This window comes from Myotis daubentonii, chromosome 2 (genome assembly GCF_963259705.1).
Source record: "Myotis daubentonii chromosome 2, mMyoDau2.1, whole genome shotgun sequence".
Lineage (NCBI taxonomy): Eukaryota > Metazoa > Chordata > Mammalia > Chiroptera > Vespertilionidae > Myotis > Myotis daubentonii.
In genome coordinates, this window is record NC_081841.1 from 68,958,778 (window position 1) to 68,986,187 (window position 27,410).

Consider the following 27,410-nt stretch of genomic DNA (forward strand, 5'->3'; position numbering starts at 1 on the left):
ATGTTTTCAAGGTTCATCCATGTTGTAGCATGTATCAGTACCTCATTCCTTTTATTGCTGAATAATATTCCATTGTGTGGATACACTGCATCTTATTTATCCATTCATCAGATGATGGTCATTTTGGTTGTTTCCACTTTTGGGACTATTATGAATATAATGCTTTTAAAAATGTGTGTACAGCTTTTGTGTGGGCACATTTTCATGTCTTTTGGGTATATACTTAGGATTTGGATGTCTGAGTTATATAGTAACTCTTGGTTTCACTTTTTGAGGAACTAGCAGACTGTTTCATATGTAGTTGCACTTTTCTACAACCCTACCAGGAATGTAGGAAGGTTCCAATTTCTCTACATCCTTGCCAGCACTGTCTATTGTCTATCTTTTTTATCATAATCATGTGGATGTGAAGTGGCATTTCACTGTGGTTTTGATTTCCCTGATAGCGAATGATGTTAAGCATCTCTTCATGTGCTTATTGGCCAGTTATATCTTCTATGGAGAAATGTCTACGCAGGTCCTTTGCCCATTCTTAAAATTGGGTTATTATTTTTTTATATAATTGAATTGCAAGAGTTCTTATACATTTCAAATAGAATGTGTAGTTTCAATTTTTTTCCCAAATTCTAACTCATCTTTCTATTTTTGATGGTGTCCTTTGAAGCACAAAAGCTTTAATTTTGATGGCCACGTTATGTATATTTTCTTTTGTTGTTTGTACTTTTGATGTCATATATAAGAAATCATTGAGGCCCTGAATATTTACAGCTGTTTTATACTAAGAGTTTTATCTTTTACCTTCAGGTCTCTGATCCATTTTGAGTTAATTTGTATATGGTGAGGCAGGGTCCAATTTTATTTATTTTTTTTTGCATGCGAGTATCCTGTTGTCTGAACACCATTTGTTAAAAAGATTATTCATTCCCCCATTGAATTGATAGACACCATCAATGAAAATCAACTATAATGTGTGGCACAATACAATTTTAGAACCATGTACGTACTAGAACTGTGAACTGTCCACTATAATAAGCGTAATACAAGATAAAGTTATTAACCTTAGACCATTTTAAAGATGATTAGACTTGATCGTGTTTGCAATTCCAAATTTGGTGTGTATGTGGAAGTCGTGACAATGGGAAATGGTAAGGTAGGGGTAAATGCAAACTATTTAATTCAAGGAACTTACTTGGCAAAATGGTCTTATAACGATTTTTAGTTCCATGACGTGGAATGTCAATTTCTTTGGGATCCACAAAGTTCATCGGTATTTCCTGCAAAAATGAATGATATCAAATTAGTACATCTAATGCTTCCACAAAGAAAATCTTCACAGGGGGGCATCTGATCTAAAGCTCTCTGGACTTCAAAGTCATTTATAAACAACAGCCTACCACCTCTGGCAGACCAACACCCTTCCTTCCATAAACATATCAGCGGCACCCTGGCAAGCTGACTCTGAGAAACAGTTCTCTGCGTTAGAAAGCTCTATTTTATAGGTAGTTACTTGAAAAATATAAAAATTTGGTTAGATTTTAAGAATCCTGTTCTGTATAGTTGCTGAAAATATATAAACAGGAAGCTGAAAACTGATATTTTAGCAATGTATTCAAATTTCTTCAAATCTTTCTTTTCAGGGCCCAAAATTTCTCTCTGATGAATTTCTTTTGACATTAATTGTGACTCTTTTAAGACTGTTAAAACCTCCCTCTCTGAATGGCAAATATAAAGGGCTTTTGTGTTGATTCAGGTGATGACAGTGTGATTTTTTTTGTATTAAAGAATGGTCTGTAATTGTTCTGTTCCTGTTGTGGCTTCAAATGCAATATTTTTAGTGAAGGGCATCCAGGCACTGTTTTCTCCCACTTAAGAATATTCTTATTCAGTAAGAATATATTTCATATGTCTTAGATAATTGGAGTCAGAATAATGACAGCAGAATTGGCTCTGTGGAAATGAATTAGACCCACAAGGTGAGCATCTGTAGCTACTTGGCAAAAACACCAATAAGCCCTTGTTCAAAAGGGTGGAAACAAATATGCAAGCATTTGGTTATACAAAATACTATGTAATAATTCTCTAACTTAAAATTCCACAAAGGATTGCTAAGATAAGGTTAATGTGAATAAAATAACTGTTATTTCTATATTATATAAAGCAATATTTTTTGTTATTTAAACTTTCTCTCCTGAAAACTATACTCAAAAGCCCAGTAGTCATTGAAATAAAAGAAATTATCAATAAATTAGTTCAAATTGTCCTAGTTTTCAGTCGAGCTAAAATTTTGAGAAAAGCCTGACTATACTGTGAATTTGAGACTTGCTCTATAAAGAGGAGTAACATATTTTTAAAATATTTCCTAAACTTGCATTATTCTAGATAGTTATAATATTAATCCCTACTCTCTACTCTAACTAAAGGTTAAAATTCTCAAAGTTACCAAAATAAGCAAAATTGTTGAACAGTCAGTAGAAACCACATATTCATGTTTGGCGATTTCAAAGAGGTCAGTCTGTTTTGGCAAAGCCACGGAGTAGGTGGTATCTTTATTCCTCCTGTGCTCCTTCCTGCTTTCTGACTCACACTAATTTGTCATCTTCCAGCATTATCTCTCTTCTCAGCTGCCTTGTTGCCCCATCTTTCCTTTAAGGAAAGCAGGCTATGTTAAGGGCTCATCTTTTTTTTTTTTTTAATATATTTTATTGATTTATTACAGAGAGGAAGGGAGAGGGATAGAGAGTTAGAAACATCGATGAGAGAGAAACATTGATCAGCTGCCTCCTGCACACTCCCCACTGGGGATGTGCCCGCAACCAAGAGACATGCCCTTGAGGGGAATCGAACCTGGGACCCTTGAATCCGCAGGCCAATGCTCTATCCACTGAGCCAAACCGGTTAGGGCAGGGCTCATCTTAAAGAACAAAGACTCTCTGTGATTCTAGAAAAGAATAATGGGTGTACCTTTGGCTAGTTGTGCGATCATTGACTAGTTGCTTTATTTCACTAACTCTACACTACAAAGTCTACTTAAAAAAAACTGCATGTTTGTGTTTTACTTCAAACACTTAATAATCATTGATGAGGCTAATAGTAGATCTAATCCATTCCTGGATCTTTCACCATTAGGGTAATTGAAATATCTGAAATGACTTGAGAATGATCAATTTATTACTCTCAATAGTTATCGCTTAAGATGCACAACTGACGTAAGATGCAAAGTGATCTACTAGTATAACATGGACATTCCCCTTGGGTAACAATTAGGCCAAAGAAGACCTAGTCTGTATACATGTTCTCTGAGTAGAAATGTGTTATCATGAATTAAGTTATCACGGCAACACTAAGTCACCATAATTTTTAGGTGAAACTCACCATCACTTTTATACCACATTTGATCTTCTCCTGTGTTCCATAGTTCATTAAAGAGCACCTGGTTGCTCAAGTAACAAAACCAGGGTATCGCCTCTGACTTGCTCTTCAAAGACAGCAAAGCTGTTCCCTCTTTCTGGAATGCTCTTCTCTGCCTGATCCTCTTGCCAATCCTTTGCCTGGCCATCTCCTCCATAGTCTGCCTCAATGGAGTTATCACATTCTAGTTTGAACACATCAATAGTTGATGAGCTACAGGGTAGATCTAAAACCTTGCACTTAACCTTTTAACTGTAACCATTTTTATTGTTCCGTGCAGGGTGGTGCCATCTTAGTATGTGCCTCTAGTGGCTCGTTTATCATTATACCTAACGAAGGGCAAATAATAACAGGCTCACCATGAATTCACTTTGGAGTAAATGTGAACTTGCCACGACGTCCCTCAGTTGTGATCTTGTGAGAATTCGGCTGGCTGACTGTAGATACTCCATTGCTACCTTTTCCCGTGGGGTTGGAACAGCCACGAAGGGTTCAACATTCCCTAAGCTGCTCATGTCCAATGTAAGAGATACATTGGACCCTCTTCTGCATTGGAGAAGAATGTTATTAGGATTAAACACCACATTAATTATTTTGGTAGCATAAAATTGTCTTTTTGGACATACACACAATTCGGTAAGCACCTTTACTGACATATATCCAAATATCTTTTTCTCTTATGATACCATAGTTGAGTACAGCAACTATTATTATTTTTAACTCCTTTGGATCATTGCACTAGGATTATGGGACAGCATTCTGGATACCCCAAAACATCACCTACCTGTTAGAGGGACGTTTGCCCCTTCACTTGTTTTGTTTGTGTGCATGTTGGTGGTGAGCGACATGGCTCCTGTATATCTGGGTAAAAGGTCAACAGATGGAGAGGAGCAAAGAATGGTTCTGCTTTCAGGTTGAGAATTTTAATCTATTTTTAGTGGGAAAGCAGTTTTGACATTTTCTCAATCCAGTTCTTCTGGCCTTTAAATTGGCAGAAATTCTTTTGTGATTCTGATAATAGTTTTTAGTGTACTTGTGAGAATTCGGCTTCTGCTGGTTTCATAGGTACTTTAGTAAGGGATTGCTAAGCACACACCATTTTAAACCATTATTCTACTAAGTCAATTTTCAGTTCTAAAAGACAAAGGTATCTGCAATCTGTCACCTGAATGACACCGAGTGCCCCAGCGGTTTAGTAGCAGGGTCTATCCATTCAGAGTGCTCAGAGCACATGCATGAAGAAAGAGGCATGAGAGTTGGGCCTTGAAAGTGAAAGTTCAATGGGTTCATTTGGGGTCGAGGGTTATTTCAGATAGAGAGCCTGACAATAGAAAAAGTGTGGGAACAGGAAGTGATAAGCTATCTTTGAGAAATAGCATATAAGCAGTTTTTGGAATTGGGGGACACAGTTATGTAGAGAGATGAGAGAGGCAAGAATCATAGAAACTGTAAGACCAGAAAAAGCCTGCTCAAAGCCCAGAAAAGAGAGCATTCAGAACATCAGTGAATATCAACTTCTGTTTTGGCTTCCCACAGCATGCCAGCCCAAACCTGGGACGAGAAACCTCTGAGATGCCAGGCTCCCTCTCCAGCTCCTGGCCTGAGCGTTGCCTTTTCTGATGGAGCCACAGCCAGCATCTGAGCAAACTCAGGTGTGAGGGGTCATGTGACCACATGGGAGAATGTGTGCGTGCAGGGCATGCCTCTGGGTGGACAAACAGTGCTCCACACTCTGCCTCCTTTGAGATTTTTAATAAAATAATCTCATGCAGGGAAAAATAGATAGACCTAGTGAGTAAATTTTCTAAGGCTTCTGTGATAAACAGAGCTATGAAAGCATTTTCATGCAAACTAACTTACTAAGGGAAGAATGACTTTTGTCTGGCAAGAGAAGAAAGGAAACAAATATTTATTAAACACCCATTATTTGCCAAGCACCTGCTCTAAGCACTTTTGCACATGTATCTGAATCTTCACAGTAGCTCTCTGAGGGATTACTTGCACCCATTTCACAGGTGAAGAAAGGACTAATTTAGGAACACAATAGTGAAGCAAAGGTTCAACCCAACTTAGAATTTAAAACCCCAGCTCTGTCTGCTTTGTCACCCAAAAGCAAGGGTAAGGTGGGCAGGTCATGTTAGACTATACAGTTCCCTCCATAGAGTTGAAGTCTATTATTGGGAGGAAGGTCAAGATTGACTGCAGTAGGAGAAACCAAGATGGCAGCATAGGTTAATGCCGGAGATTGCTGCCTCGAACAACCAATCAAAAACACAACTAAAAGACAGAACGGACATCATCCAGAACCACAGGAACGCTGGCTGAGTGGAAATTCTACAACTAGGAGGAAAGAGAATATCATACCCAGACTCAGAGGAGGCGCAGTGCTGAAGTGAAATACTAAGGTGCAGAGTGCGCGCGGAGCAGGCTGGAGGCGGAGGGCGTGGTTGTTGTTTTCAACTGGGAGGGAGTTTCAGACTCTGAGCTCCAGAGCCGAGCGAGTCTCTAGGGACCCAGACTCAAACGGGAGAAGCGGGACTGTCTGGCTTCGGTTGGAACTCGAAGGCAGCTTTCTCTCTGAGGTTTGCAGCGGTTGCTGGGACTCTGTGAGGCAGAGCCCCTAGGGACGGAACTGAGAGCAGCCATAACTGCTCGTTCTGCCCTCCCTGTACATCCCCGGGGACCCGCCCTGCCCAAGCCCTGCGCAGAGCCATTTGCTGGATAGCCTCAGGCAAACGCTAGATTAGCACTGCCCTAGAGATCCAGCACAGAAGCTCTCCCACTGCAGACACAGCTGACTCTCATAGCCAGTTAGCCTGGAGGTCAAATCACCCCCGGTATTGCCGACAACAATCAAGGCTTAACTAAAACAAGACTGCGCACAAAGACCACTAGGGGGTGCACCAAGAAAAGATAAAAAAATGCGGAGACAAAGAAACAGGACGCAAATGTCAGAAATGGAAGATATAGAGCTCAAAACCACACTTTTAAGGTCTCTCAAGAACTGTCTAGAAGCTGCCGATAAACTTAGTAAGGCCCTCGAAAAGACTGGTGAGACCGCCGATAAATGTAGTGAGATCCTCAAGAAATCTAATGAGACCCTCGATGTTGTGATAAAGAACCAACTAGAAATTAAGCATACACTGACTGAAATAAAGAATATTATACAGACACCCAACAGCAGACCAGAGGAGCGCAAGAATCAAGTCAAAGATTTGAAATGCAAAGAAGCAAAAAACACCCAACTGGAAAAGCAAAATGAAAAAAGAATCCGAAAATACGAAGATAGTGTAAGGAGCCTCTGGGACAGCTTCAAGCGTAACAACATCAGAATTATAGGGGTGCCAGAAGATGAGAGAGACCAAGATATTGAAAACCTATTTGAAAAAATAATGACAGAAAACTTCCCCCACCTGGTGAAAGAAATAGACTTACAGGTCCAGGAAGCGCAGAGAACCCCAAACAAAAGGAACCCAAAGAGGACCACACCAAGACACATCATAATTAATTTGCCAAGAGCAAAAGACAAAGAGAAAATCCTAAAAGCAGCAAGAAAAAGAAACTCAGTTACCTACAAGGGAATACCCATACGACTGTCAGCTGATTTCTCAACAGAAATTTTGCAGGCCAGAAGGGAATGGCAAGAAATATTCAAAGTGATGAATACCAAGAACCTACAACCATGACTACTTTATCCAGCAAAGCTATCATTCAGAACTGAAGGTCAGATAAAGAGCTTCACAGATAAGGAAAAGCTAAAGGAGTTCATCACCACCAAACCAGTATTATATGAAATGCTGAAAGGTATCCTTTAAGAAGAGGAAGAAGAAGAAAAAGGTAAAGATACAAATTATGAACAACAAACATGCATCTATCAACAAGTGAATCTAAGAATCAAGTGAATAAATAATCTGGTGATCATAATAGAGTCAGGGACATAGAAAGGGAATGGACTGACTATTCTTGGGGGGGCGGGAAGGGGTGTGGGAGATGCGGGAAGAGACTGGACAAAAATCGTGCACCTATGGATGAGGACAGTGGGTGGGGAGTGAGGGCGGATGGTGGGGCAGGAACTGGGAGGAGGGGAGTTATGGGGGGGGAAAAAGAGGAACAAATGTAATAATCTGAACAATAAAGATTTAATTAAAAAAAAAAAGATTGACTGTGGTATAATGTGGAGGCAATACAATATTCAGGGCTAAGAACTCAATGTTTGCAGTCATATTCATCTGTGCCCAAACCCTGCCTCTCCCATGGTGCTGTGGTGCACCTTTGGTCAGGCTATGTAGCCTCGTTGCATCTCAATTTCCTCCTCTTTTATTTTTATCCTCACTTGAGGACATGGAGGGAGAGAGAGAGAGAGAGAGAGAGAGAGAGAGAGAGAGAGAGAGAGAGAAAGGAGAAAGAGAGAGAGGTTGCCCTCCTTATGCATCTTGACCTGGGATGGAACCTGTAACCCAGGTATGTGCCCTGACTGGAACTGAACCGGCAACCTTTCAGTGCACAGGATGACGCTCAACCAACTGAGTCAATCCAGTCGGGCTCCTCTCTTTTGTAAAACACATAGTTAAGTGTACTTACTTCAGAGGATTATTACCAGGGGTAAACAGATAGTGTAAGTAAGTGGCTTATAAAAAGCTATGCCTATCATTAAATTTAAGTAATAATGAATAAAGTCCTACTGAACTCCCACCTTCTGCTTCTCTAAGGGATCTATTTTAAGAGCTCTTCACAAAAACTTGAAAATTGTTTACACTGAGATTAACTTTAATATTTAAAAGTCAATGGATAGAATCTACACCTTTGTCACTAAAAAAGTAAAATAAAAAATACGTCTTCCTTGATTACCTATTTACCTTAAAAATTTCCTTTATTATGGCAAGTCCATTTCCTCCGAACCCTAACCAATTCCAGAGCACTTCACCCTAACACCTCACACAGTGTCTCAGAGTTCGGTTAGGAGGTTAAGCTTGCACAGGCTGTTGCCCTTACAGAGTACATTGCCACAAAGCAGCCCTTGGCCTGGTGAGGCCTTTCCTATCCTGGCTGTGAAATATTACCATAGGATGCCCTTACCTTGGAGAAATCTCTGCTTTTGTTAATTCTTATATTTAAGGAGCAAACAATATTTAGTTTTATTGAAATGTGGTGGAATTAGGAAATTGTGTCAGTAAAATCAACTTAAAGTTTGAAAACTTAGTCATGTCTTGTGCTTGAAAGGATTAACTACACATCCATACAGATTTTAAAATGTTATATTTTTTTGTTACAAAAACATGTTTATTGTAGCAAATTTGTATAATTCAGAAGTTTTTAAAGAGGAGTTAAAATCACTCAGTCACACAAACTCACTAGCATTTAAAGTGATTTTTAAATTTTGCTATTTTATAGGTAGTAATGGTTTATTGTTTTACTTTTTCTTTCTTTGGTTAGAGAGAAATACATTTTCATATAACTTCATTTATCGATCCTTATCTTTGAGAATTGTCTGTTCATGCTCTTTCTTAATGTTTACATTATGACATTACTGCATTTATTATTGATTACTATGATAGATAAGTTAGTAGTTAGTTTTTAAACATATCTGTTATAAATGTACAGTTTACTGTTGCCTTAAAATACTAAGGATTTTTAAACAGTTATATTTATATTCAGTTAAACATATTAATCTTTTTTTGTGTGGTTTCTCACATCATTCAACTTTTCCTGGAAGTTAAGATTTTTAAAAAGTTAAACTTTTAACCTACTTGTAATTTATTTTGGGATATGGTAAAGGTGAGAATCACCTGGGTTTTCCCCCAAATAAATTATCAAAAATTTTAATACATTTACTGAACAATCTAGAGAAGATCTTCACATATTTTTAGATATTAAGTTCTTAACTAGCAATACTGACTAATGATCTGGAGAAGAAAATTACTCTTTACTGAAGTAAGAGAATGTGAATTTGTTCTACAGTATTCATAAACCAAAGTGATAAGAAGTGAGGACAGAATCAAAAAGACATTTAAAAAATAAAACAAATATAATAATTTAAGAGAAAATTCAAATTAAGATACAGGGAAAAAAAATGGAAAGGATTTAGAGGAAAAAAAATCAACAGAAATATTAGGACACCTGAACCTTTAATAAAAACAAAACGTGGAAAACTAAGAGCACCAACTCCTATTAAAACTTTGTTTCTGTACTGTTGTGTGACTCTGGACAAACTGTTCAAACTTTTTTTATGCCTCAGGTTGCTGTTGGACAAAAGGAAACATAATAAAAAGCTTTATCAAGTTCCCACTGTAGCACCAATTATTATTTATGCCAAAAAATAAATAAGAGGGAGGAAATTCAAAAGATATCAATGCAAACAATTGAAGGAAAAAGCAAATTCTTAAGGAAAGGTAAAAGGAATGCAATAAACAGCATGCTAATGACAAGTAAAAAGGAATGCATGTATAAATAAATACTATGGACCAGGGTCACACATTAATTTCAGCAAGAGAATATAAACAATTCTCTGTTGAAACTGTTGAATCCTGCATCAGTGCTCCTAAGGACCGAAAGGTGGGAGGAAAAACACAGCTAACAAACAAACAAACAAACGAGACACTACAAGACACTACAGTTGAGTGTTGGAATAACTCAAAACTAGGCATTTATTTTCCTGGTAGTTGGGACTGTGTGCTGGATTTTAGAAGCTGTATTTTAGCAGGAGGGATAGGCTTTCCAGCCTGTGGCTCCAATTCTCATATCTGGCTGATCCTTTAGCAGTATCTTGACCATCAACAGCAGTAAGACTTCAAGCCTGGCACCTCATTTAGTACCCAATAAGGAATGGAAATGGGAGTCAGAAAATAAAGTGAAACAATGACCGTTTTGCCTGTCATCCAGGAAGATGTACTTTGGAAACTATTACATTATGAAATTAAGTTCCAGTGAGAAACGGTGGCAGCTGCTTATCTTGAAGTACTTGAAACCAGAACAGAAAAATATGCATCAAAAGATTATAAGAAGAATTAATAATTTAGGGCAAATGTAAGCAGATTTGATCTTTGAGAGCTTTTCCAATCATAATTCTTTTTGTTGTTCTGTAAAGAATAGTTTGTTCAGAGCTGTCTTTATTAATATACAACCGCCACGGTGAGAAGTTGGAAGTTTAATATGGACATCCTCTCTAGATCTGAAATGTTGTGAGTCTGAGACTGTTGGTCCAACCTTATCTCCTGGTGTGTTATAATCATAATGGTCACAAATTCAACACCCTTGGCTTAATCATAAAGGTGAGCTTAACCTCATCTCCCCAACTTGATTTTTCTGATTCAATTTTGCTCATTCAGTTTGTCCACAAATTTAGTTTTCTAAGGGGCTTCCAATTAAAAATAAAAAAATATTTTTGTTCATTTGTATAACAAAGGAGAAAACTGTGGTAAATGGACTGGATTCCATAGTTCTTTGAAACTCCAGATTCTATCACTTTAAAACTCCAAGGGTGATGGTATTTAAGGAACAGTTTACTGTTTCTCTTTATGTCTTTATCTTCAAATAAATTATATAGAGTGCTAACCCCATTCCTGGTTCACTTGACAGATGAGCGGGTAAAAAGAAAATGATATGGAGTTAAATTGTGACTTAAATTCAAAGCTCTTGGAAAGTGAAATGTGATATAACTGCAGTATTACTAATTTCTAGAAGCTGAAAGGAATGACTAGGTATTGTGAGCATCCATAGTAAAACTTCTCAAAGGAAATCCTGTAGGGAAGAAATGCAAAAGATACCAGGCCCAGGCCCAGGAAGATGATTAATGAATTTCACTTTGAAGCAGAAAGAAAATTTTAAAACGGAGAACATTTTTGGTGGGGGAAGTGATTGATCTCCCTGCTTGGAAGCACCTACATCATTAGGTGGACTGTTGCTCTCCCTTTTGAGTGATTCCATAAACAACTTTTGAATTAATATGATGATATCTAACCTTTCATGTATGCATAAAGCAACCAAATTTGCTACATCTTTTTATTATTTTAAAAATAAAAACAATTATTTAAAAACACAGTGAAATTGTTGCATTGCTCTTTAAGCATTGACCTTGGAATCTGAGTTTATTTATTTATTTTGGGAATCTGAGTTTAAATCAATGCTTCATTTAGGTTCTTTCAGGCTCAAACTCCTTATTCTGTGAATAGGGTAATAATTAAGCTCACAGGATTGATTTACATTATAAAAGTTAAAGAAGCAGAAAGTTGTAAACATTTCCAGCCCAGTATCTGACATATAACATACATATCTGAATGATTACAATAATTAATAATGATCACATGGCAATTCCTACTTCACTCTATGCACACATGGCTAGCTATGTGGGAGCTATTATGACATATACACTGATAAATATTTGAAGAAGGAAAGGTTGGGAAAGTTGGTTAGTGGAGAATTAGTAGCAGTGTTACATATGCAAAGTCAGCAGTCATCTAAGTTGTAACCATTTTTCATACCTCAAGCCTTTCTTACTTCATATCCTGAAAATTAGAAACTTTTTTTCAGGTTCAAAAATAATACATGTTCACTATAGAAAAACTATAAATACAGATAAAAAAGGAAAGAAAAAAAGTCCTATTATATCAACACTTAGCATAGCAGCTAATAACATTTTGTGTGTATGTCCTTCAAATTATATATATATAATATATATATTGGCGGGGGGGGGGGGTGGAGGGGGATGTTCCCCCAGCCCGACCTGCACCTCTCACAGTCTGGGAGCCCTTAGGGGATGTCCAACTGATGGCTATCCTTAGTGTTACCCAGGAGGCGGGAGAGGTTCCTGCCACTGACACTGAGCTTTCCAGCCATGAGCCCAGCTTCTGGCTGAGCAGAGCTCCCCCTGTGGGAGTGCACTGACCACCAAGGGGCAGCTCCTGTGTTGAGTGTCTGCCCCTGGTTGTCAGTGTGTGTAATAGCGACCGGTCATTCCACTGTTATCTCTAAGTTTGGAGCAGTTAATGGACACATGGAGTGTAGAAGAGGCATGAAGATGACTCTTGGCCTGTTTGGATTCTTCTTGCTTAGGACTCTCTGAATTTGTGTGACTTTTTCCTTCACCAGGTTAGGGAAGTTTTCTACCATTATTTCTTCAAACACATTCCCTATCTCACTTTCTTCTTTTTCTGTTACTCCTATGATGCGAATATTGTTAGGTTTCATGGTGTCTTCAGTTGATTTTTCAGGGTGTTTTTTCTGTATTTTAGTTGTATGTACAGTTAGGTTCTGGGAGCATGTCAGTGTAGCTTTCACTTACTTCACTGCCATTTTGGAATCTCCAATATATCTTATTCACTAGAAATGACTTACCCTAAAGTATGAACGCCTTGTGTGCAAAGACTTTTACTTTAATCTTCCCTTTGTATCCAGTCCTGAACACATGAAAAGCAACTCTTTGTCTGTATGAATGAAAGGTGCAAATAAATTGGTTAGGGTAATGCTATGTGTAATTACTGTACTGTGATGGCTTTTCCAATCCTTCTGGTCATGTGAAACAGGAGATTGAATATTTAGAATGGAGAAACCAAGCTTAACTAGATACAGAAAATGTTATAGTTGCTATGTAGTTTGAGTCTTATGTAAATATCAGTGAAGTCTGAGCATTAACACCCTAAAGAACCCTGGTAATTTTGTTCTAAAAAAGAAAAAAATCTTGGCTCCAAGAAAAAGAAAAAAGAAAAAAAATTAGTGCTTTGTCTTGTAACCATGTATGATTAATTTTGACTCTTTTTTTGGCATTTGGTATTGTTTTGACTATCACTCATGGTGAGGAGGCTGTATCCCTTTCAACAAAAGAACAAAATGATGGTTGCTATTATTTTAGTTCCAAAATTTAGTTTTTCCAAGTTCATATAATTAGTTAAGAAAAAAATGGCATTGAAGAAATATTGATAAATTTCAATGAATAAACCATTCTTTCTGAAATGAGAAATTGTTCTTTGAATTTTAGCTGTTATATACACATGCAAAACATTTTCTAAGTAACACAATACAATGATAACTTCCTGTCTCTTTAAGCAATCAATTACCAAAAAAACATTTTATCACTGAACATTACAACTAAATTAAATACACTTCTTTACTTTGACGGCCAGAAATGACATATGATTACAATAACCCATAGAACTCAGCAAAAATGGGAAAATCATCAAAAAATATACAACTTCTCAGCTTCTTCAGTTTTGTTTTGTTTTTACAATATCTGCTTGTGCAGACCAAGTTGTTAAAACTGAATTCTGCAATCTACAGAGAAATCTCTATTTGCAGATGTCATGATCTCAAGTATAGGAAATACCAAAGAATTAACAAAAAATTAAAAGTAATATTTGAGTTCCACAAGGTTTTATGATATAAAATCAAAATTAGAAATCAATTATATTTCTATACATTAGCAATGAATAATCTGAAAATGAAATTAAGAAAAACAATTCCATTTACCACATCATCAAAAGGAATAAAATACTTAGGAATAAACTTTGCAAAAAATGCCAGAGTTGTACACTGAGAATTACAAATAATTGTTGAAAAAGATTAAAGAGGACCTAAATAAATAGAAGGATATATCATGTTTTTGTATTGGAAGACTTAATATTGGAAGACTTAATATTGGCAATACTAATATTGACCTCTAGAGTCAACACAATCCCTATCAAAATTCCTACTGGCTTTCTTTGCAGAAATTCACAATCTGATCTTAAAATTCATATGGAAATTTAAAGAATTCAGAATAGCCAAAATCATCTTGAAAAAGAACAAAGGTATAAGTTTCACAATTCCTGATTTCAAAACTTACTACAAAGCCACACTAACCAAATCAGTGTGGCATTAGCATAAGAATAAACATATTGACAGATAGAATATAGTTGAGAATATGGAGGTAAATAAAAAAAGATTTTTAAATACTGAAGTGTCCTCCAGTGACTGGATAAAGAAAATATGGTATATATAGACAATGGAATATTACTCAGCCATAAGAAGAGATGACATACTGCCATTTGTGACAATATGGATGGATCTTGAGAATACATATCATAAAAAAAATAAGTCAAATGGAAAAAGTCTAGGACCATATGATTTCACTTATAAGTGCGATATAAAACTGAAAGTAGCAAACAAACAAATAAGACAAACAAACAAAACACTTATTGACACATACAGCAATATGGTGGTTACAAAAGGGGAAGAGGAATGGAGGGAGGTAGAAGAGGGTAAAGGGGGGGTCAAACATATGGTGATGAAAGCAAACTTGACTTTGGGTGGTGATCTCACAATGCAATATACAGATGATGAGTTATAGAATTGTACACTTAAAACCTATATAATTTTATTAACCAATGTCATGCCAATAAATTTAATAAACTAAGAAAAAGACATTCCACCTCATTAGGCATCATGAAATCAAAACGAAAAGAAGATACCACTTCACCCTTCTTAGGATGACAATAATAAAAAAGACAGCTAATGACAAGTGTTGGTGAGGATGTGGAACAACTGGAACCTGCATACATTGCTGGTGAGAGTGTAAAATAGTGTAGCCGCTTTGGAAACAGTTTGGCAGCTCCTCACAAAGTTAAATCTATAGTTACCATATGACCAGCAGTTCCACTCCTTGGTATATATCCAAGAGAAGTGCAAACACGTGTCCACACAAAAACTTGACCTGAATGTTTATAGCAAATTATTCATAACTAGAGGCCTGGTGCATGGATTTGTGCACCAGTGGGATCCTTCGGCCTGGCCTGTGGGGATCAGGCCAAAACCAGCTCTCTCACATCCCCTGAGGGGTCCCAGATTGTGAGAGAGCTGTTCTCAGGTTGACGCACCCCAGAATCGGGCTCCCTCATTTCTGGTTCCAGGTGTGTCATTCAAGAACTGTAGCTGCCAAGTCACCACAGCTCGGCAGCTCCTGTGTTGAACATCTGCCCTCTGGTGGTCAGTTCGCATCAAAGCTACTGGTCGGCCAGTCAAACAGTTGGCCGGTCACTTAGGCTTTTATATATATAGACTAGAGGGCCAGTGCATGAAATCTGTGCACGGGGGTGGGGAGGAGGGTACTCCTCAGCCCAGCCTGCACCCTCACCAATCTGAGATCCCTTGAGTGATGTCCTACTGCTGGGATCAGGCCTAAACCAGCAGACATCCCTCTCACAATCCGGGACTGCTGGCTCCTAACTGCTCACTTGCCTGCCTGTCTGATTACCCCTAACTTCCCCCCCTGCCAGCTTGATCACCCCTAATCACATCTGCCTGCCAGCCTGATCACTCCTAACCACCTCTGCCTGACAGCCTGATTGCCCCTAACTGCGCCCCCTGACAACCTGGTCACCCCTAACTGACTCCCCCCGCCAGCCTGGTTGGCTCCTCACTGCACCCCTTCCAGCCTGGTCGCCCCTAACTGCCCCCTCTGCTGGCCTGGTCGCCCCACGCAGCCTGCTGTTCGATCTTTGCGTGAGGGTGTCCTGACCAATTTGCATATTACCCTTTTATTAGTATAGATAGCCCAAAGTGAAAACAATAGAAATGTCCATCAACCAAATTCCTATGTAAAATGTGATATACCCATATAATATTATTCAGCCACAAAAAGGAATGAGGTACTGACACAACATTCATGTTGCAACATTAATAAATCTTAAGGAAAATATGTTAAGTAAAATAAGCAGACACAAAAGATCACATATTTTATGATTCCATTTATATAAAATGTCTAGCATCCAGCATAGGCAAATCCACAGTGATAGAAAGTAGATGGGTAGTTGCCAGAGGTTGAGGAGTAAGAAACTGGGGAATAAATGCTAATGGGTATGGTTTCTTTTTGGAATAATGAAAATATTCTAAAATTAGAGAGTAGTATGTTATAATTTTTTAAAGCTATGATATTCTTTGTTATAATTTTATGGCATCATTTTGATGGTAGAAATGTCTACCTATTAAAAGTTTTGTTGATAGAAACAACAAATGAATGAAAGAGATAAAGAAAAAGAATGGGCTGGAGCACTTGAAAACATTTCCCCCAGAAAGAGAGACTTTTAAAAAAAAAATATGTTTTTATTGATTTTAGAGAGAGAGGAAGGGAGGGGGAGAGAAAGAGAAAGGGAGAGGAAGAGAGAGAAACATTAATTGATTGCCTCCTGTATTCCCCCTACTGAGGATCGAGCCTGCAATTGGGCATGTACACTGACCGGGAATCGAACCGGTGACCTCTCGGTGCATGGGATAATGCTCAACCAACTGAGCTACACTGGCCAGGACCCCCCAGAGACTGTTTTTAGATGACAAGAGCGATAAGTTTCACTGCAATGTATGTATAGACCCATGGACAGTGGCAGCTCTGATTATTTTTAGCTGGTATGACGTCAATGGAAAATTTTGTAGTCAACATGTAGTATATGTGTTTGCATAACACAACAGACATTTTAGAGAATAAGATAATATAAAAGAAGAACAATATATATTAGTAAGAGTCAATTCCCATTATGGGCTTCATGAATGAAAATACAAAACCATTTTATCACACAGCTCAAGATTCCATATATCTGTATCAAGCAATAGGCAGCACATTTCCTAGTCAATGTAACCGTGGTAACAAATGTTCTGAATACATCTCTGGGTTGTTGTGATGGCCTGAACTGCTTTTATCTTCCAGGTATGATTTTAATTCTCTCTCAGGTAGATATTATACAAATCAGTATCTACACACACACACACACACACACACACACACACACACACACACACCCCAGACATCTTCTAAGGGTATCTTCTCTTCCCAGAGTTTATTAGGAACCTCTGCTTATTATATGTTTGCAGTCAGAGTGCAAATTTCCTCATTTCTGCCTTCTCTGGGAAAAGGGTGGGGGAGGTGTCACGAAAAGACAAAGTATTTATTTTCACTGAGTCTGTCTTCCCTCTAACCAGAGTCAAGCAGGAGACCTGGTTTAGTTTTCCATTAAATTCCCAGAGCAATGACTAGCTGGTCCCTGGATAAGTGTCCAAATCCCAAGGTGGCTGTGTGGCTAATACAGTTGTAATAATGCAACGTTGTAATGTAATTAGTGTATGCAATAAGTGTTATTAATGTTGATGATGATGGCAGCTAACATAAATTAAGCTAAGTTTGCAAAATTGGTTTACTTTTATTATCTCATTTAATTCTTAAAACAATTTTTGAGGAGGTATTATGAATTTCCTGATTTTATATATGGGGAAGCTAAAGATGTTAAGTAACTTATCAAAAGTCATATAGGAAGGTAGTGTGAATCCTGAGATTTTATTCTTAACCACAAAGCTGTGATGAACTTAGTTCAACAACAAACATTGAGTGCCCACTATTTTCTACAAACCATGCTAGGCTCAGGACAGGGGTATTGTGGATGTCAGAGTTAAAAAAAACATGACCTCTGATGTTGAGGACTTTGTATACTTTGAGGAAAGAGACCTATATAGACGATTCAAATATTTTGTAGCCTGTTATGGGATAGCCATGCAGTGGTACAAAAGAAGGATCTCTTACCCTTTGAGACAGCAGGGAGGGACCTGGAGAGTATTATGCTAAGTGAAATAAGCCAGTCAGAGAAAGACAAGTATCACATGATCTCACTCATAGGTGGAATCTAATGAACAAAATGAACTGATGAACAAAATAGATCCAGAGACATAGAAGCATGGAACAGACTAGAGAATCTCAAAAGGAAGGTGAGGGTGGGTAAGTGGATGGGAAGAGATCAACCAAAGAACTTGTATGCATATATGCACAACCCATGGACACAGACAATAGGGTGGCGAAGGCCTAGGGTGGGGGCTGGCTAGAAGGGGTCAATGTGGAAAAAAGGGAACATATGTAATACTTTCAACAGTAAAGATTTTAAAAATAAAAAAGTAATGAAATTTAATATCCCTCTGAACGCTTCTAGAAATACTTCTCAGTCATTTGATGTAAGAACATTTACCTTAAGTGATTAACCAGGCACATCAAAGTCTACCTTTACCTAAAACGAACTCAGTCAAAATTATGAAAATCTACTGTCTCCAGAGTTTGCACCAATGTTTATCTAAGAACAGCAATTTAGTTAAGTATACATCCCTGTGTTTGTTCAGCATTCACTTAAAAGTGCACCACCCAGCAATGCAGTCGTGAGCGCTGGTCAGTTGGAATGCGTTAGGAATGAACCAGGATGCCTGCTGCCCTCGAAAGTCACTGGCCTTTCCCCTTGGAATTTCAGAGCAGGGAGTTGCTTCCTTTGGCCAGTGAGGACTCAATGACTTTGCTGGGTTACCCTGTGGCCACGGATTGTATTTAAAGTACCATCGCTTCTCAGGTGGAAGGAAGGCCTCCATTACCTGGAAGAGCTGTATTAGTGATAAATGAAGAGAGTGGCACTTGACTTTATCGCTACAATCACATTGTTGCCAACGTAAATACACAATCAGTTATCAGTGATGCTTAGGGCAAAGGTAGATGTTTAAATATAAATGACTGGGCATTGTTGCCAAAAGTTAAAATAAGCTTTTCCCCTCAAGTAACTGGAATATGCTGATTTGACGCCATTCACAGTAATTCATTTTTATGTCTGGTCTTCTCTCATCCACGGTTAGATGAAATAGTTGCAAGATATCCCTGAAAATTGCATAGCCATTCACCCAAATACAGATAGCAGGCACACCAGGCAAAGGAAAGAATTCTTTCTTTGGATACTGTGTTTTATTATCTATCTTATGTCCGAGGAGCAGATGGACGGTAAAAAATAAATATTTTTGGAAAGTAAAATGCCATACACATTTTTAAGAGTGAACTGAAATTTCCTGTCATGTAAAGGACATTTTTATACTTGCTGTAGGAAATATATCCATTTGCTTTTCTATAAATAAAAATGTTCTAAATTTGCATGTTTCAACCAAATCAAATGAAAATAATGCCAAAAGCACTGTCTACCTAATTTTCTAGAAACAGGCAACCTATTGATTTAAAATTAAAGTTATAAATATACTTTTCCTCTTTATTATTGAGATTTAATTTACATACCAGAAAATTCACCTTTTACAATTGTACAATTCACTGGTACCATAGTCATAGAGTTGCATAGTCATCACAATAATCAATTTTCTAACATTTTCCTCACCCTACTCTCCATTCCTCCCTCTACTAATCTACTTTCTGTGTCTATGAATTTGCCTACTTTAGACATTTCATGTAAATGAAATCATACAACATATGGCCATCAGTGTCTGACTTCTTTTACTTAGCATAATATTTTCAAGGTTCATTCATATTATAATATCCATCAATATCTCATTCCTTTTAATGGCATAGTATATTCTATCATATGGATATATTACATTTGTTTGTTAATTTATTAGCTGATGGAGATTTGGATTGTTTCTACTTTTGGTTATTATGAATAATCCTGCTAAGAACATTTGTGCACAAGTTTTCCTATGTACATGGTTCCATTTCTTTTAGTTATATACCTCAGAGTGGCATTGCTTGATCATATGGTAACTTTAGGTTTAACTTCATGAGAAACTGCCAAATGTTTTTCCAGAGTGACCGCACCATCTTACATTCCCACCAGCAATGTATGAAGGTTCCAATTTCTCTATTCTCTTGCCAATATTTGTTACTGTCCATAATTTTCATTAAAGCCATCCTAGTTGGAGTGAAGTGGCACCTCATTGTGGTTTCAATTGCATTTCCTTGATGATTAATGATGTTGAGCATCTCACGTGCTTTCTGGCCATTTGTACTTCTACAGAGAAAAGTTTACTCAAATCCTTTGCCCATTTTTAAATTAGGCTATTTGTCTTTTTATTTTTGAGTTAGAAACTTATTTATATATTTTGGATACCAAACTTTTATCATATATAGTAGAGGCCTGATGCTGAAATTAGTGCAAAAGTAGGCCTTCCTTACCCTGGCCGCCGGCACTGGGAACCCGGGCTTCCCTTGTGGAGGGAGGCCTCGCCCACCCACCACAGCCTGCCAGTGGGTGGCCTGGGCCTCCCTCTGCGGGGTGATCATGGGGTGATGGCCGGGCCCTGACCAATCGCATCGCACCTGCCTTGGCTGGCCTGGTGCCAGTGGGTGTCATAGCGTGGTCCCTGATGGTCGGTCCAGATGGTCGTTGCGCTGTTTGGCCGTTTGGTCGATTTGCATATTACGCTTTTATTATATAGGATGATTCACAAATATTTTTTCCCAATACTGTAGATTATCTTTTCACTTCCTTGATAGTATCTGTGATGGTTAATTTTATATGTCAACTTGACTAGGCCATGAGTCCCGAGATATTTGGTCAAACATTCTGAGTGTTTTGGAGTGAGGCTATCATTTAAATCAGTAGACTGAGTAAGCAGATTGCTCTCCATAATGCGGGTGAGCCTCATCCAATCAGCTGAAGGCCTGAATAGAACACAAAAGGCCCACCCTCTCCCAAATAAGACAGAGTTCTTCCTGCCTGACAGCGTGTGAATTGGGACATCATTTGTATCCTGCCTTCGGATTCAAACTGAGACATTGGCTTTTCCTGGGTCTTGAGCCTGTCAGCCTTCAGAGAGAGAAACATTGTTGTAAGAGACACATTGATTAGATTTATCCTATACAGGCCCCAACGGGGGGCTAGGGATGGACCTGCAACCCAGGTGTGTATCCTTGACTGGGAATGGAACTTGCAATCCTTTTGTTGTGCAGGTTAACGCTCTAACCACCGTGAAACGCCGGCCAGGGCTATGATACATTATCTGTATGTTGCATTGTGTGCCCACCATCCAAGCCTGATCTTCTCCCGTCACCACATACATGTATGCTAGGAAATACTCGGATTGATTTGACTGTATCTGCCCTCTAACTTTATCTCCCATTTCAGGTAGACTTATTAGTTATTTTCAATTTTTTCCTCTTGTTTACCCTTATAAATAAAAAAAGTAAGTACACCCCACTGACATATGCTTATTTATAAATTTTACACATGTACTGCTGTATTTACATACACAAAGTATAAAACATTTACAAGATTTTAAATAGGAAAGGGCAAGATAAAAATAAATGATTTTCCTAATATTTTTTTACACCCCCACGGACCATTCTACACATTCTTTGCACTGCGCACGCCCACTTTGAGACCAGTGCCTCAACTATCTACATTTACAAATGTACCTGGTGGCTTTTCCAACCACTTTAGATATACATGATGGTAAGCACCTGAGCCCCTGCAACAGAATCCCTACCATGTCCGCTACAATCACTGTTCATGAAAGATGATGTAAAATAACACTTTTTGTTTATCACCAAACCCACTTCAATCTGCCTTCTAGATATGCAACTGATAATCATTAAGTTTTCACTATAGGGATTTGCCATCCAAATGACATCTATAACTGTAAAGACAAAATTAAAATGTTCTAAACTTAATATATTCAACAGCCCTTCTCCAAGGCAGATGGCAGTGGAGAATATGTAAAAACACAGTTTTGAAAAGCAGCTATAAGAATATTCTCTGTTTCTCTTATAAACTACTCAAGGACTGGTGCACAGATTCATCCAGGATGTGTCCACCCCGTCTCACGATCGGAGCCATCCAGCCAGCCGGGGAAGGACCGTAGGAGGGCTCCAGGGCATGTCCAGCCCATCTTGCCCAGTCTCTATCGGTGGGACCCCAGCAGCAAGCTAACCTATTGGTTGGAATGTCTGCCCCCTGGTGGTCAGTGCACGTCATAGCGACGGGTCTAATGGTCAAATGAACAGTTGGGCACTTAGCATATTAGGCTTTTATTATATAGAATTCTCTTTCAGTATTGTTTTATAAATGAATTATTTATTTTCACCAAAGGCTTGAACATAGTCATCCTAATATTTCTCTAGACAATTCTTAATCTCTGAGATATTCAATAATGACATTTTCTTTAGATCTCCAGGACAACATATTTCTGTGAACAAAGAAAAATGCATATTTGTCACCTTTCAGATAAACAAAGAATGTGAGACTGGAATGAGACTTAAATGCCAGCTGATTCTGTCTTCTGAGAAAGTTAACTGGTCCTAAGCTACACTAGGGACACTTAATTCTTAAAATGATTATTTCTGATGATGAGTGGACTTAAGAAATATACAATGAGTCTATCTACTAAAAGACTTTAAAAGGGATTAGAGGCATAGGGTCACCAGATTTAGCAAATAAAAACAGAGGATGCCCACTTAGATTTGAAAGAAAGCTCTAACTGCCAAAGTTTTAGAATTCAACGAAAAAATCTGGACTCAGGACATTTAGGGTGTCCTGACAAAGTCAATACAGAATGAAGGACAAAAGCATTAAGTGCAGAACAGTCCTGTATACACAGAAAGCCTGCAACCAAGGTCGTGGAACATCATTGACCTAATTTCAGTTCCTTCTATGCATCTGTGCGTGTCTTCTATTCAGGGCAGAGATTTGTAGATGTGGAAGGAAAAGAAGAATTAAGTACCCAGAGATTTTCAAGGCTGACTAAAAATGAATTATTTCTTCTGTTTATTATATTTTTAACTGATTCCAAATAAAAAAATAAATTAGTATTTGCTTTCACTATATACCAAATAATTATAATGCAAAACCTGATAACTATAATATAAAACCTGATGCCCTGGCCAGTGTGGCTCAATAGATTGAGTGTCGTCCAGTGCACCGAAAAGTCACAGGTTCAGTCTTCTCTCAGGGCACATGTCCAGATTGCAGGCTAGATCCCCATCCCCTGAAGGGGTATGTGTGGGAGGCAACTGACCAATGTTTCTCTCTCTCTCCCTCTCCTTTCCTCTCTCTTTAAAAATCAATAAAAACATATTGATAAAACAAAAACCTGATAGTATAAAGCTTGATTTTCCTATACTAATGCTTACTGGTTTCTGGTATGCTTAGGAGTCCATGCCATGGTACCGAACTGTCTCGCAAATTACCCAATTCAGTATAAAACGAGTTTTAGAAAATCTGTTACTTTGATTTGAAAATGTAAGTCCTTGGAACTTTGTTTTACCTTCATTTGACTGAATTATCAGCACATACATTTTCCATTAAAAATTCCCCATGTCAGATGAGGACATTCAGACAACTGTGAATGAGCTAAAAATGAAGTGCTTAAGACATTTGCTCAAGCGTACAGAGTTCATTAACCGAATACTCTGACCGGTTCTTGGAGTTGAGGTCCACACCTAACAAATTCCAAAAGTTCTTCAGACCTCAGCAAGTCAAAATATGCTACGGAAATCGTTTTGACAAGAACTCTTGGGCTAAGCTTTAAGTAATCAGTATCTGCTTAGGACAGGAATCACCCAGTATCCTGTGGAGGAAAACAGCTGACATGAGGGCCATTTCAGCTTTCCCTCTTATAATCACGCTTTCTAATGTCCTGCCAATTCGCTCCTGGGCTGCCCTCGATAAGGCCTGGAGCGTTACGGGAACTCAGGGTTCATGAACGAAAACGTTGCCAGGCTCCCCACCCCCATCTTTTCCTGCAGGTCATTTCTGCAGTGAAATTGTGCTTGATCACAGAATTTTTTTTTAATGCAAATCCTAATGAATGTTATAAAACTTTCTGATTAAATTGCATTATGGTTTTGTTAGGACAACAAATCCTTTTTTTTTTTAAAATAATGAAAATTGCAAAGGCTTAAGAACCCAATTTGAATTGGTTCCATAAAACATAAACCTTTATTTATTTATTTTTAAATATTTTTTAATTGATTTCAGAGAGGAAAGGAGGGGGAGAGAGAGAGAGAGAGAGAAACATTAATGATGAGAGAGAATCATTGATCGGCTGCCTCTTGCACGCCCCCCTACTGGGGATCAAGCCTGCAACCTGGCATGTGCCCTTGACCAGAACTGAACCTGGACCCTTCAGTCCGAAGGCCAACGCTCTATCCACTGAGCCAAACCGGCTAGGGCTAAAACATACATTTTTATTATTGCTACCAAAGAAGAAATAAAAGTCCTTCTGACTGATATCAAATGAGAATCTTCCAAAGAGCCATGGGCACCCTCTCTGGGAAACAGTGTTGAGCGCATTTTTGTGAGAACAAATCCGAGCGTCCTGTGGGGACTGCCCTCAGGAGATGAGAAGGTGCCTCTGAAGGGAGGCTTCTGCAACTCCCTGTTGGTTCTAAGATCCTTACCTGGCCCTTTCCCTGTTTGTTTGATTTGCCTTTAGATTTTAAAATGGCAACAAATATCTCCAGCAGGATTTCTGAGAACATGGGCATGAATTGCTTCAATGTCCTTTCGAATATCAGCACAAAGCCCAACCTTCTGATGACCCTGAGTTTTCTTCGTCTGTTAGTGGCGCACAGGCGCCACCTAGGGGTGGAAAGCGGCATCACCGCTCTTCTCCGAGTGGGAAGGGTTTTTGAGGGTTAGGCTGAACAAACTTCTTCATTTTAGAATGGTTGTATTTCTCCACTGAAAAGATGGAATCCAGTCGGACTGTGAATATAGAAAAGGCTACAACAGAAGGCTAATGGGGTGCCTTGGGCATCCGGAGAGGCAGGAAGTAGGAAAGTGAATGCGATTTGGTGGCACAGGCCTGAGCTCATCTCTGCAGCCTGCTGGCTCAATGACATTTACTTAAATGTCTAAGCCTCAATTCTCTCATCATTGAAGTTGAGATGTTAAAATCTGACTCCCTGGGGGTGGTTATGAGGAGGAAATGAGATTATGGTTGTAATGCATCTTGTTCAACACCTGGCACATAGCACTGCTCAACAAACGTTAAGCATTCACAGAGATACAGCAAGTCTTGTCTAACTCCTTCCTTTCCGTATGGAGAAATGGTTATTCCGGGACATTTTTCTTATTGGTACTACCACTAGACCTTAAATCCAATATTTAAATATGCCAATAAATAATCTTACCTCTCCCATCCCTTAATCATTGCCCCAATGAGTTTTTCTACTCGGTTCAGATTAAAGCTCCGATTTGGCTCTTCCCTGGATAGGGTTTGTATAGACCAGTGGTTCTCAAACTTTCTAATGCCACGATCCTTTAGTACACTTCCTCATGTTGTGGTGACCGCCAACCATAAAATTATTTTCGTTGCTACTTCATAACTGTAATTTTGCTACTGTTATGAATCGTAATGTAAATATCTGATATGCAAGATGTATTTACATTGTTACAAATTGAACATAATTAAAGCATAGTGATTAATCACAAAAACAATATGTAATTATATATGTGTTTTCCAATGGTCTTAGGCGACCCCTGTGAAAGGGTCGTTTGACCCCAGGGGTCGCGACCCACAGGTTGAGAACCGCTGGTATAGACAGAGGTGCACTCCTTAACAGCAATGCTTTCTGTTCTAAGCACTCCAAGAGAGGTTTAGTTATGTAAAATGCACGTGTTACACAAACAAGATCATCCAGAAAACATACTTGCCATATGTTCCTGAAAGAAATGCTTTGCAGAGTTACCCATTGCTATCTCTACGCCTATTAGCAGATGCTCTACAGATGCTCTTACAAATGCTGCAGCCACACATCCTAAAGCTCTCAGCTCAGTAGGTTAGGAATGATGCTAAAGAACCGAAGGAACAGTTTTGATTACAGTCATTCGGTCAACATTGCACATGGAATAGACACTCACCTCTCCTGGCCAGCACCGCACAAGGGCACTCACTGCTATTGTAATAACAGTTGGCAGCCACCTGCCTTGGGCACACACCCACACTGCCGATGGGGCCGCAGGTGGAAAGAAGAGCAGGCACACAGAGGATTGCTCCTGTCCAAATAGATGGTTGTGCAAATCAAAAGGGAAACCAAAATGAGGGGGGAGGGGAGAGGAAGGATATTAAATGCCTTTCAGATGTATTTTAGGTTTGCCACAGGAGACTCTTTGGGTTAACTACCAGATTTCTTACAGGTCCCTGGCGAATGCCTAATGCAGTGGCTCTCAACCTTCCTAATGCCACGAACCTTTAATACAGTTCCTCATGTTGTGGTGACCCAACCATAAAATTATTTTCGTTGCCACTTCATAACTGTAATTTTGCTACTGTTATGAATTGTAATGTAAATATCTGATATGCAGGATGTATTTTTATTGTTACAAATTGAACATAATTAATGCATAGTGATTAATCACAAGAACAATATGTAATTATATATGTGTTTTCTGATGGTCTTAGGCGACCCTTGTGAAAGGGTCGTTCGACCCCCAAAGAGGTCGTGACCCACAGGTTGAGAACCACTGCCCTAATGGCTTAAAAATACTATTTAGCATCTTGGGCTTTTCTGCTCCCTGGCTATTGGGAAGCCTAGGATTATGCGTAATGGTTCGGATTCAAAACACTACAAACTTTTTGTAGCATGTAATCCTTATTTCACAGACCTAGCCCCTCCATGAAGGCACTTCAGTGAAAAAATAAAACAAGTGGGTCCAAATCACCCTGCTGCTCCATGAAGTCTGTGGGAGGGCAGTTGGATGATTCGGGAACCGACAGGATCAGCCAAAGCAGCAACCCCGACGAGCTCTCTTAGGAATCCTACGGTGACTCTGTGGCTTGAGTCCACCCCAGTTTTAAATGTATCCAGATTTTGGCGTGGAAAACATTGAACAAGGACAAGCTATCAGAGTTTGTTCTCAAAATAAAGGTGACGTGGATGAATAAATGGCTAAACACTTTCTGCCCTTTGGGAAATGTGCCCTAGTTATGGACCCACCATGGCGCTTCCTCTCCACCCACTTCTTTCCTGCCTTCTTACCACTAAAAACCCAGGGTACTTCCAGGTCCTGTGCCTAGGACTTGCCAGTGCCGCGGGGAATAGGAATGCTTTTCCTGTGTCAGAACACGAGACATTTTAGGAACAGGAAACGCCTATCCGGTCCAACATACCTGCCCTTTTTAGGTTTATCTGAACCTCACCTTTCTGTATTGTTACCTTTCTTCGTCTTGCGATGCAGAAACACACACACAACATTCATTTGTATATTTCTCATGAGCTCTGCTGTCACTACACCTGATACAAA

At 38.7% G+C, this 27,410-nt stretch overlaps 1 protein-coding gene across 9 annotated transcripts in view; it reads right to left on the bottom strand.

The window, feature by feature from the left end:
• LOC132227933 (receptor-type tyrosine-protein phosphatase R) overlaps positions 1–27,410 on the bottom strand; it is a 257,258-nt gene that overhangs the window by 42,801 nt on the left and 187,047 nt on the right. For all 9 annotated transcript variants that reach the window (XM_059683640.1, XM_059683633.1, XM_059683632.1 and 6 more), the window contains 2 exons: positions 3,768–3,954; positions 1,190–1,274 (listed from right to left, as the gene is read on the bottom strand). In XM_059683640.1, the coding sequence (XP_059539623.1) occupies positions 1,190–1,274; positions 3,768–3,954 (272 nt within the window). The remainder of the gene's footprint in view (positions 1–1,189; positions 1,275–3,767; positions 3,955–27,410) is intronic.